This window comes from Scyliorhinus torazame, chromosome 21 (assembly GCF_047496885.1).
Source record: "Scyliorhinus torazame isolate Kashiwa2021f chromosome 21, sScyTor2.1, whole genome shotgun sequence".
Taxonomy (NCBI): domain Eukaryota; kingdom Metazoa; phylum Chordata; class Chondrichthyes; order Carcharhiniformes; family Scyliorhinidae; genus Scyliorhinus; species Scyliorhinus torazame.
In genome coordinates this window covers 28,002,653-28,015,154 of record NC_092727.1, presented here as the reverse complement: position 1 = coordinate 28,015,154, position 12,502 = coordinate 28,002,653, and the positions used below count along the sequence as shown (strand labels likewise).

At 44.2% G+C, this 12,502-nt stretch overlaps 2 protein-coding genes across 6 annotated transcripts in view; one reads left to right on the top strand and one right to left on the bottom strand.

The window, feature by feature from the left end:
* Positions 1 to 1,553, bottom strand: part of thyn1 (thymocyte nuclear protein 1) — a 32,062-nt gene extending 30,509 nt beyond the window's left edge. Inside the window, exon 1 of one of the 3 annotated variants that reach the window (XM_072486649.1) lies at positions 1,462 to 1,553. Coding sequence is in view for 1 of the 3 variants with exons in the window: in XM_072486648.1 (XP_072342749.1) it covers positions 637 to 718 (82 nt within the window). In the remaining 2 variants the exon portion in view is untranslated. The other 2 variants (XM_072486650.1, XM_072486648.1) reach the window with 2 other exon arrangements.
* On the top strand, positions 1,476 to 7,589 carry anapc13 (anaphase promoting complex subunit 13). 3 transcript variants are annotated; one of them, XM_072486652.1, is made up of 4 exons: positions 1,476 to 1,622; positions 3,995 to 4,118; positions 5,212 to 5,387; positions 6,789 to 7,589. In XM_072486652.1, the coding sequence occupies exons 2-3, from the start codon at positions 4,020 to 4,022 to the stop codon at positions 5,335 to 5,337; spliced, it is 225 nt and encodes a 74-aa protein (XP_072342753.1). In that variant the 5' UTR covers positions 1,476 to 1,622; positions 3,995 to 4,019; the 3' UTR covers positions 5,338 to 5,387; positions 6,789 to 7,589. The 3 variants fall into 3 exon arrangements, with proteins under 3 accessions (XP_072342753.1, XP_072342752.1, XP_072342754.1); XM_072486651.1 differs by lacking the exon at positions 1,476 to 1,622 and adding an exon at positions 1,629 to 1,850; XM_072486653.1 differs by lacking the exon at positions 1,476 to 1,622 and adding an exon at positions 2,087 to 2,798.
* The last annotated feature ends 4,913 nt before the right edge of the window (positions 7,590 to 12,502 follow it).

The following is a 12,502-nucleotide window of genomic DNA, read 5'->3' as shown; positions in this document are numbered from 1 at the left end:
GTTAACATGCACTGGATTCCCTATTTCTGCAGCAAAGCCTGAAATTTCTGCAGGTGAACGGAGTGAAAACCATGAAAAGGTTAAGGCAGCATTCAGCAATGAAAACTGCCATTTGCCATGCAAGGGAGTCCTGTATAGGCTTGGGAACACCAGGGGCCCCTGGTACCGTCTGGACAGAACATTTCTCAGTGGTAACCCAGCGGTACTAAGTTGGGAGGGGAGCCTTTCAGTCACCTTCCATTCTGGCTCACTTCTGGATAAAATATGAACAGCTCGTTTGGAAAAGACACATTCTGCCCCAAAGGGATGTAAATAATTAAAGGCAAGTAAGCTTTTTTTATGTGTTGGTGCTGGCAGTACGGTAGCTCTTCAGGAAACTAAATTCGACACACACACAAAAAACACAACAATTTCCACTGAAGAAACTTAATTTAAGTTTCTGTAGGATCCGTAGAGATGGAAATTGCGACATTTCAAGAACAAGAACAAGAACAAAGAATACAGCGCATGAACAGGCCCGTCGGCCCTCCAAGCCTGCGCCGATCACGTTCCCATCTAGACCAACAGCATTTCCTTTCCTTGCTTGGGTAGGCAGGCCCCAATTTGGTATAGTGTGTCTCGGGGGGTTTCCCTTACCGTGTCGAGAAGGGGGAGAATCATTTCCTCTCCCTTGCTCACCCCCCACCCATTCAGTGTCGACGGGGCTGGAGCAGTGCATCTGATATGGGTAGAGAGGAGTGAGGTTGGTTGCATAGTCATCCTTGGCATGGTTTGGGTATGCTTGGTTTAATGGCTCGTGTAGGAGTGTGTAGTTGCTAAGCCATGTCTTGTATTGCTCGGGATGTTCCTTTTTGGCCTGGGAGGCCGAGGGGTTTCGAATGAGCAGCTATTTCCTTTTTTGTCTTCTGGTGAGGGGTGTATTCCAGGGGACCATAAGACATAGGAGCGGAAGTAAGGCCATTCAGCCCATCGAGTCCACTCCACCATTCAATCATGGCTGATTTCAACTCCATTTACCCGCTCTCTCCATAAAATAAATCCTCTCACCGACTATCTGCTGGTTCTGTACATCTCTTGCTGCAGCTTCCAGCAAACTGCAGTCACTCACCAACCCAAGCAGATCACTATGGCAACTGTTTAAAGGGGAAGCTCGACTCACCTCCAAGGGAATGGGCCCAACATCGCCTATAATTGTCGGTGTACGAAAAAATTAAAAATCGCAAAAAACATCATTCCGGACAGAGTGGGTTAAGCAAATGAGGTCGGTGGTGGGTCAGAGAGAGAGAGAGACAGGAAAAAGGTCGAAGCCGAGTTTCTCGCGGGAAGATTCAAAACAGAAATATGACCTAAATAAAACGTCGCGGAAGCTGGAGTTGGAAACGCTCAGCAGTCCAGACAGAATCTGCAGAGGGGGGGAAATTGCGACCTTTCATCGGAATTCAAACCAATAAATCCTCTCACCGATTATCTGTTGGTTGTGGTCGGACCGATTGTGGGAGGAGTGGATCGGATATAGATCGGCCGGACCGGTTATTGGGGTGGACCCGAAGTGAATAGGCCGATCCTCTTTGGGGGGGCGGAAGTGGAGAGTCCGGACTGTTTATCTGGCGGGACCGGTTGAGGTGAGCGGCCGCAGCGCGAGAAGGGCGGTTTGGGGATGTGCTAGCCGCTCAGTTTAAAACAGGAGGTCGGAGTGTCGCTGCCTTGAGAGTCCGAGGGATTTACCGAGTGACCGTGTTCTCGCCGGCCGCAATCACTAAGTTTAACCCCAGTTAGCTTTGAGCCACAAGGTGGGAGGCTGAGGCTGGGGCTGTTCACCTTGGAGAGGCGGCACAGCGCCAGGGATCCAGGTACAATTCCTGCCTCGGGTCACTGTCGAGTTAGCATTTTCTCCCCGTGCCAGCCTGGGTTTCCTACAGGTGCTCCGGATTCCTCTCTCAGCCCAAAGATGTGCAGGTTAGGTGCATTGGCCATGATCAGTTTCCCCATAGTGTCTAGGGAAGTGCAGGTTAGACTATAGGGTTACGGGGAGGGGGTGGACGTGGGTAGGGTGCTCTTCTGAAGGATTAGTGTAGACTTGATGGGCTGAATGGTCTCCTTCTGCACTACAGGGATTATGTGAGCGAAGAAGGCTAAGAAGAGATCTGATGGGGATGTTCAAAATCGTAAGGGGGCTGGGCAGAATAGATAGGCAGAAACTGTTCCTGCTCGTAAAAGGATCAAGAGCGCGAGGGCACAGATTTAAAGTGATTTGCAAAAAGAGGAGATGTGAGAGAAAACTTTTTCCCGCAATGAGTGGTTCAGGACTAGCATGCACTGTCTTGAATTGTGGTGCAGCATTAGATGATGATTTTTATGTGCAAGGGAATAAGTAATTTGGGGAGCCTGAGCAGATGGGCTGAATGGCCTCCTGTGCCATAACAATTCTGTGCTTCCATTAGAGGAAAAGTGTAAAGTACTTGCATTTATGTCAGAGGCCAGAGTGTTTTACAGCCAAAAACATTATTTTGATGTGGAGTCACTGTTCGGAACCTCACACGGACAGTAAATGTGATAATGACCAGATTTTGTTTTGTAATGAAGGAGCATGAAGGATTTGGTTAAATGTTTGACTCATAGAATAGCAAAGGCTAATGGAAACTGAAGAAGATTAGTAGTACTTAGCATCGCAGAAATTGTATAGGAAGGTCAAGTTGGTCTGGCGGTTTGGGCAGTTGGGGATCAACAACATCTACTGGCCATTCCTGTTGTACCCATATCCCATAAAATAAGGTCTGAGATTAAGGAAATGAGCAATGGTGAGACTTTATAAATGTGGGTTCTAATCCTCTGAAAATGAAATTAAGGGATGGTATGAATAACATGCTCCAAGTGAAGTTGATTATCAGGGAATAATTCTTCCCTTGACCTGAGAATTTAGAACAAGATGACATCATAGAATTCAAGTGAACTCCAATTGTGAATACACTATAGATGCAAAATAAATTGAACTTTACTTTAATGAAAAGTAAATAATCAAGAAGATTTGCACATTCTCCCTGTGTTTGCATGGGTTTTGCCCCCACAACCCAAAGATGGGCACACTAGGTGGATTGGCCATGCTAAAATTGCCCCTTAATTGGGAAAAATTAAGGGCACTCTAAATTTTTTTTAAAACGAATCAAGACGATTGTGAAAATTAAGGGTCTCAAGAGTAAGTAGTGAGATGTCATTGCAGATTCAATGGGCTGAATGACCTAGTCTTCCTGTGACGAGCCTTCTGTTTGCCATACAGTGCCACTGGAATTAACTCTCGGCACATCCTAACCATCCCATTGAGCTAACTGAAAAAGAAACATATCCTGGTGTATGCACTGTGGGAAATAATGACAGCTACAGGATTTTTTAAAATAGCTGCATACTTAAAGATAGGAAATTGGATTTAATAATAATTATGAATTACTAATTATATAGCACTTTTCGCAACCTCAGGATCTTGCAATGTACATTCTAGCCAATGAAGTACATTTGAAGTATAGTCATTTATATACACCAATCTCTCCCAAGCTGCAATGTGATAATGACTAGATAATCTTTTTTTGTGATGTTGTTTGAGAGGTAGATGTTGAGTGGGACGCTGGGGGTCTCTCCACTGCTGCTCTTTGAAATAATGCCAAGGGATTTTTACGGACACTTTATGGGACAGATGGGGCATTGGTTTAATGCCTCATCCAAATTACAGGAGATCCCACAGTGCTGGATTTTCAGTCCAAATTTTTGTGCTCAAGATCTAGAGTGGAACTAAACCCACAACCTTTTGACCCATGAGAGTGCTATCAACTGAGCCACAGTTGGCAATAAAAACAGATTGGACAAATTATTTCCTTTTGAATATTTTTCAGTCAAGGAATTAAGAAGCCAGCAGCACCAAAAACAAAATGGGAAGGAGAATAACTTATACACATTCTCTGCATTTGCTAATTGCCTCGTTTTTCTGGATTGTGTTTGTGTAAAGTCCACAGTACCAACAGAGAGGATAAATGGACAGTGAAGTACAAAGAGACGGCAGAATTCTGGACCTTATAGATGATGCATGGCGTGAGGACAAACTGCCATATGAAGATGTGGAAATACCTCTTGTATGTACAAAGTTTATATAAATACTTGCATTTATTTAGAGCCTTAAAATGCTGTAAGGTGCATCATAATTACTTTTGGAGAGCAGCAACTGTTAATTCATGTCATACAGATATGGTAAAATGAAAACCAGTTACTCAAATAGACCTATCCGGTCATTTTTGTGCTAATTCCAGATGCCTTTTTATAGCATTGCTATTGTGATAGAAACCCAACATAGAATACTGTAAGTACACTGTACAGGAGGGCGGCATGGTGACTGGTTAGCACTGCTGCCTCACAGCGCCGAGGACCCGGGTTTGATCCCAGCCTCGGGTTACTGTCTGTGTGGAGTTGGCACATTCTCCCGTGTCTTTGTGGGTCTCACCCCCATAACCCAAAGATGTGCAGACCACGTGGATTGGCCATGCTAAATAGCCCCTTAATTCAAATAATTTTTTAAAAAAGACATTGAATGTTAAAATTCCATTTCTAGGAGTTCCACATTCTAGGCGAAACAATGGAATAATTTTGGAAAAGAATACTTATTGTAGAATTGAGCTGTATACACCAAGACAGTACACTGAGCTGTTTTGATATACATATATTAATGCCAGAATATTCTGTTCATGAAAAAGTTTTTAGCTGTGACCAAGTTTACATTTTAAGATTGAAACGCTTCTAATTTTACAAGCACCATCTTAGTGCTTGTTTGAGGCCCGAGGAAAAAGCATTTTAAAATAATTATTTACACATCCAGTTCCTTTACTAACCCAAATATTTGTTCAAATGTTTATTTTTCAAAGAAGCGGTATCATAATGTTGACCCTTCATAATGTTTATGATGTAAATAAAGCAGTGCATAGGGCGTAGCTCCTTCATCAAGTTTAAGTGAGTTATTAAATTGTTGCATACAGACTGAGGTTAATATCCCTTTCTGTTGCAAGTAAATGTTATTGTGTCGAAGCTGGTAATTAAAACTTCACATACTACTCCAAAGGAGTCGAGGTACGCAAGCTTTACTTGTTGAGGGGCCCATTATTGTAGATGTTCTACTGGACCACCTTAATAATTCCACTTGTCCCAATAATTCCTTTCTTTATTTGCCTTTCGCAGAGTGAACTTCCAGAGCCTGAACAGGATAATGGAGGAACGACTGAGTCTATTAATGAACAAGATATGAAATGGACTGACCTGGCCTTGCAAAACCTGCATGAAAACACTCCCTCTGCAGGAAGCTAACTTCTGACATCATCACTACCAAAATTACAGCAAGACTTATTTCTATATTGGTAAATAAGCCAGGTGCATTACAGTCTCCGAATTTATTTTCAAATGAAGATGTACTTCAAGCCATTGTGTCCATACCATTGCAAATGTGACACTTCAAAACTATAAACCTGACAAACTCCATGGAAATTACCATGAGCAAGTCTGTGCAAAATGAAAGTGTGCACATACTTAGGTGGTAAATTTTAGTCCCGTTGATTTTACTATTCAAAGAAATAGTTTGTTTTCATTGAATAAAACCATTGGAAAATAGTCTACAAGAAGCAGTGCCGTGATGTGAAATTAATTTCCACAAGTAACTGAATGTTACTCTATTGTTGCAACAGGATTTCTGACACTATAAAGTCCTGCCACAACTCATTTCATGTGGTGTTTATAAACTCAATGTTATAACTAAAAGTATGAACACTCCCTTACTATCTTGCAAACATTAGCCTAAACTTCATAATTCTATGCAATCTTATTGCCAGAACACATTTAACTTCAACACATCATATCAGTAAATTGAATCTGGTTCCAAATTGTGTGGCGAAATGCCCATGAAACATGCTTTTGAGCACATACTTAATCACAGTGAGACTTTCAACCAAATTAATGTTGCACTCAAAGGTATCTTGAGTGATACCAGTTGTGTGTTAGATTCTCAGTTTTACAAAATTTGTAAGTTGGATTTTGGGTTGCATGCAGTTGCAATTAGAAGAAGTGAATGAATGTCTTACAGATTTGACTCCATGTTGTTAAAACTACAAAAAAGAATTGGCTGATTTCCAGATTGATAATTTGTTATAAGAACTAGGAGCAAGAGTAGGCCATCTGGCCGGTTATCAATTTATAACACTAAATATAGAGTTTGAGTGCATTGTAAAAATAAAGTCATTCATGAATTGTGGCAGCTATCAATAGGGAATAATTCATTGGCTAAATGCAATGTGTGCAAGATGAAATAATTAGATGTGCATTAGAGGAAACTTATTAATTTATGCAACGGCACTTTTTAGTTTCCTAGTGTATATTTATAATGCAGATGGGGTGAGGTGGGTGAGAAAAATACAGGACTGGAATTTGTTGGAATGCGTATCCTGTTAAAGAGTATTTGCATTCCCCGTTTATATCGCATTATATTAGCACCGCAATTTGCTGGATTGTCGATCATTCTTCAATGTAGCAATATCAATGTACCTCTTGCATTGATTGTTCAGTCAATGGCTTACCCTCCAAACAAACCACAGGGCATAATAAAACCCTGAGAACAGATATCAGAACTCAAATTGATGTGTGGCACTGGATAGTTAAGTGAGCTGCAACTTCTGAAAATCACATTAATTCAACTTTAAAATGTTAACCACAATTTACTCTAAAAGGCTGTATAAAGTAATCTTCCTGAAACATCTCCTTTTCCACAGAATGTCACAGGATAATTTCAAGAACAGTCAAATTTGGGGGGAGGCATGGACCTTCATACCCTATTGGATGAAGTGGAGTGTCACCAAGAACGTCCGCATCGGATCACATCGTGTTTTCCATATTGTACGCTGATTCTAAAGCCGGCCGTGTAATCTGAGGGGTCAGCATTCTGCACCAACGTAACATTTCATTCCAGCTTCTCATACAGGCATGAGCTCACTGGGGCAGCGACTGAGCAGAAGGAAGAGAAGAAGGATGGTGTTAAAAGTAGAAGGAGACTGAGTACTGCAGAGGAGTGAAAGACATTTCTAGCCCCAGGCTGCACCTTGAGGTGCTGATATGGAGATGCTTGACTGTCCTTCATAGGAGCTCTGCCTCCTTAGCAATTCCTGCTGCACAAGGATGTACCCTACTTCCCTTACGGCAACAGCTGTGAAGCTCCACCCTCTACCGTGGAACCTGAGAGATGGGAACTCTTCAGACTGCATAATGTGTTATAAATAGACAATTCTACCCCCCTTTTTTTTGATGGACTACCTCAAACAGTGTGTCAACTGACGTTGGTCTTTAATTCTTTAGCCACCTTCCTTATTGTATCTGTTGTGTTACTGCTTGACTACTGCTGAAAGTGAACGGATGTGCACCTTGCCTAATACGCCTGCTGCTTTTAAAACTGTTCAGACTTTAGTCATTGTTTTGTATTGATAGAAATTTACTTTCTTTTGGTCGCATCTTAGTCTGCTGTCCGTTTAACTGTTTTTGCCCTGCTGTATTGAATAAAAGTTCAATTATTTTTAAAATATTGCCTGTCCTTTTTTATGTTCACATTGCCATGGGGATCACTTCATAGCAAATTTGTTCTAGACTTCCTGTCTTTCTACAATTTCCTACATTACAACAGTGATTATTTTAAGGTCTGAGAATAAGGGAAGGCACCTGTCATGGAAGTGTTCCTTTTAGAAATGTTTTTGCCTTATCACATGGCTTCAGTGATGTCATAGTGTGGGTGGAGCTGGGTTGTGGCTCTGGGAGTTGGTTTTACTTTCGCTTTGAGTTTGAACTGGTTGAAATAATTTTTTTTTTCTCTATCTGCATTTTAAAAGCTGTTTCCAGACTGCTTGATAACTTGAAAAGAAATAACTTTTCTGGAAGAAAGTTAAACCTGCTGTTTTGGAAAGGAAACAGGAGCATCCGTACCAGGTCTTGAGTGGTGTGTGCTGGAAAAGGGTTTTCTGGTTTATGGGATCTTGTTAAATTATAACAGTTAAAGGGGGGGATTTATTAAGGGCTATACATAGATTACTGTAGCTGTGTGGGATCTTTATGTTGGGAGTTGATAAAAATGGTTACTGGGTGTATTTATTAAAATGTTAGCTAAATTCGTAGAATAAACCTTGTTTTTGATTAAAAGTTATTAAGGCCTCTTGAGTAACACCTGAAAGGTGGGCCCTTGTGCTCAGCATACAAAATCAATAAACAGTTGTAGGTCAGGTGAACTCCATGATATACTTTGGAGTTTTCTAAACCCTGGCCCATAACACACCATATAACTAAATCTCTCTTCCTGGCTGCCTCCAATCCTCTGATGGAACTTTGGCAGATGTTCAAATCTGAACTCGGAGCTGCTGTTTGGACAACAGCAACCCATCCACCAGGAGGCAACCACTCCATAGGCTCAGGTACAGGCAGTTTGAGGTCCTCCAGTTACTTGGACATTTCATCTGCCAGGCAAGGCTGACCACTTCCTGCAGGTTGGAAAAGTGGCTGCGATTTTCTGGGCCTGTTCGCTGTGGGCGCAAATCCAATTATGGCCACTGACTAATGAGAGGACCATAATGGGATTTGCAGGGGCAAGATCTCTAAATTTGAGATTTTCCCCGCCAGCAACGTAATCAGGTTCATGCCCAGCAAGGGACTGAACCTGATGACCATAAAATTGACTAAACTTAAATATTCTTAAATGGCTTAATGTCAATGGGAATCACTACTGCTGTCCAAAACAGAAACCAGTTGTGATGAACATACTGGTGGCTCAGAGGTGATGAGGGACATGGCACTGCCAACTTGGCAAGGCCTCCAGGGAACCCCATTGTGGGGGGGTTTATTTAAGATGGGTGGAGTTGATGCCCCAGTGCCAGTGATGATGAGGGAGAGGGGAATGATATCCTGATGCAACGATGATGGGGAAAGGAGATAATACGCTGATGCTGGCCACGAGGTGGGGATGATGCTCCAAATACCGGCAATGATGGGGGAATAATGTCCCGATGCTGGCAATGTTGGGGTAGGGAGGCTGCCCCTCTGTCTTCTCGGGTTGTAGGTATTCCCCTTGTCTGTCAGGGATCCAGATCGCTGTGGGAGAGGCAGAGCCTTTACTGTGACTTTTTAAGGTTGGGGTGCGCTTTAAAAATGATTCCTGGATCTCCGAGAAACTAGGTTTGCCGGCTCTATCAAGCATCCCCCCGCCAGAATGATACCGCTGCGCGCGCACACTGCTTTTTTTTTTTGCTAAAGTGTCAAAAGATCTGGACTTAAAACCTGGTTATGTTTTGGGGAGAAACATCAGGCATTCAGTCAGTACCTGACACTTTGCCGTTTTTCAGGAAATTTCTGTCCCGTGTGTTACACATCATTCCACCACAAGATTTGCCACTTTGTTCAGCACTCTTGACAGTTCTTTCCCAGATCCTTGTGTGTACAGTTGTGCCCTTTCTGTGCTGCAACCTTGTTGATGTGGAATGGTGTTATCTGCCATGGTTTCAATGGATAAGCATTGCCTCCCAGAATCTATGTGCCTCCTTATCCCCTTCTGCTGAGGTAAGTCAAGGATATTAAAGTGAAAAAGGACATCAGTGGCCTGAACACTTGCCCAATGCTCTGGGCGTCCGATAATTGGCAAATGTCAGTCAGGACAGGACATAGTTAAGCTGTGATGTCAGATAGACTGTCAACAACTGATGGTCTTCGAGACACACTCAGACTTGGGAAGCATACTGGAGGATGATCAATAAACACTATGAATCAGTATTTACAAAAGATCATTTAAAAATTGGGTGAAATTTGTGTAAATTAATGCGTAAATTATTATGGTCCCATACTCAAGACTACTTAAGAATGTAAAGATCCAACTTGCAATAATGTAACATAAATAGTTTCAAACAGTTTCCCTCTGTATCTTCTGTAGCCACCTGAGTTGGCCACTTCCCGACTTAAAATGGAGAACAGCAAAGGCTGAAGGGAAATTTAGCCAACTCAGGCAAAAACTAGCAGATGCAAATTTACTGTGTATTAGACTCTGCAAAAACCCAGACAGCATCGATACAAGCAGCCCACTGCATAGTAATGTAGCAGCCATCTACATAGTAATGAGCGATCCCTGGGAACAATGGAAACATTTGAGGTAAACAAGGCCAAACTAGACTCCTCGGCGCCAGCAGGAGCCAACACAAAAGAGGTTAACGGACACTTAAAGACCGCCCAACGATCAGGGAACAGCTCCAGTATTGGAGAAATCGAACCAAGCGATTGGAACTAAGTCCAATCACTTGAAACCAGGTACAGGGTCCGCCCCGAAAGGCGGGAAGCCCCTGGGGACTATAAAGTAAAGCCCCCAAGTTCAAATCGTCCTTCTTGACAGGGTCACTCAGCAACACGAACCAACCCTTGACAACGACCTGTCCAGCTGCCTCCAAAGAACGTAAGTCTCAAGTCAACGCTGGCAAGAGATAGGCGCTCCTAGTTACCACTCAATACCAGCTTTTGAATCCCGCAGACTCAGAACCCGAACGAAAGGCCATTTGTTCCCCTGACCTGGTGGGCCAGTCCGAATCTAAATATAGGCCTGTTAGTTATAGAAATAGCTTAGAAAGTAGAGTTTATGCATGAGTATTGATTTACTGTGTATAATAAATGTGCTTTGATTTGAATCTTACTAATTGGTGTGTTGAGTTATTGATCATTACTTGAACTTGAACCTCGTGGCGGTATAAAGATACCTGGCGACTCTAGAGCAAAGGTTATTAAACAGCCAATTGAACCAACCAAAAGTTAGCAACACTTCATGGTAAATCAAGCTTGCAATTAAGACATTTTGGCAAAAACCTTCCAACCAGAATTTGTATTGATTGTTTTCGTCCATTAAGCTTGTGTCACCTTCAGGGTTAACCCAGAACATACTGTTGGTCAACTGCCCAGGAAAACGGAAGTAAAAGTATAATACCGCAGATGCTGAAAATCTGAGATAAAAAGATCAAGACCGGGATTCTCTGAAAACGCGGCTAAGTGTTGACGCCGGCGTAAACACCAGTGTTAGAACAACGGGCTATCAGGGATGCAAAGGCCAGAATACCGGCCTCTATCGCCTCCTGCACTCCCGGCTCCTCTGCCACCCCAAATATTGCGAGCCCCCAGCACGGATTGACCCTGGTATCTACCACCCTCGACACCATCCTCGCTACACCCTTCCAAAAGTCCTCCAGCGCTGGGCACGCTCAGAACATGTGGGTGTGGTTTGCTGGGCTCCCTGAGCACCTAACACACCTCGCACCCAAAGAACCAGCTTATCCTTGCCCTGGTCATGTGAGCCCTATGCAGCACCTTAAATTGTATGAGGCTGAGCCTCGCGCAAGAGGAGGAAGAGTTCACTCACCCCAGGACAACCGTCCACCTCCCCTCATTAATCTCCTCACCCAACTCCTCCCACTTACCCTTTAGCTCCTCCACCGAGGCCTCCTCCTCCTCCTGCATTACCTGATATGTTGCTGAGATCCTCCCCTCTCCAACCCACACCCCCGACAGCACCCTGTCCTGGACCCTGCGTGGCGGCAACAGTGGGAACTCCACCACCTGCTGCGAACAAACACCCTCACCTGCATATATCTGAAGGTGTCCCCCGGGGGGAGCCCAAACTTCTCCTCCAGCTCACCCAGGCTCACGAACTTCCCGTCCACGAACAGGTCCCCCACCCTTCTAATACCTGCCCCGTGCCAGCTCAGGAACCCTCCGTCCATCATTCTCACCCTCGGGGTCTTCTGCGCCCACACAAACTCCATAATGCTCCTATTAACCCGCCTGAAGAAGGCCTTAGGGATCAGGATGGGGAGGCACTGGAACAGGAACAAAAATCTCGGGAGCACCGTCATTTTAACTGACTGCACCCTACCTGCCAGGGAGAGTGGCAGCACGTCCCACCTCTTAAAATCCTCCTCCATTTGCTCCACCAGTCTCGTGAAGTTAAACTTATGCAGGGCCCCCCAACTCCTAGCCACCTGGACCCCCAGGCACCTGAAACTCCTCTCCGCCCTTTTTGGTGGGAGCTCATCAATCCCCCTCTCCTGGTCCCCTGGGTGAACAACGAACAACTCGCTCTTCCCCATATTGAGCTTATACCCGGAGAAATCCCCAAACTCCCTGAGAATCCTCATCACCTCCGGCATTCCCCCCGCCGGGTCCGCCACATATAGCAGCAAATCGTCCGGATAGAGCGACACCCGATGTTCCTCCCCACCCCGCACCAACCCCCTCCAATTCCTCGACTCCCTCAATGCCATGGCCAGGAGCTCAATCGCCAGCGCAAAGAGCAGGGGGGACAGGGTACACCGCTGCCTCGTCCCCTGGTGTAACCGAAAATACTCTGACCTCCTTCTGTTCGTGGCCACACTCGCCACCGGGGCCTCATACAGCAACTTAATCCACCTGACAAACCCCTCCCCAA

Bases quoted from the DNA above. Each gene is read 5' to 3' on its own strand.
- anapc13 (XM_072486652.1), top strand. From the start codon at position 4,020: ATGGACAGTGAAGTACAAAGAGACGGCAGAATTCTGGACCTTATAGAT. The intron at 4,119-5,211 runs GTATGTACAAAG...TGCCTTTCGCAG, and splicing joins AAGATGTGGAAATACCTCTT to AGTGAACTTCCAGAGCCTGA.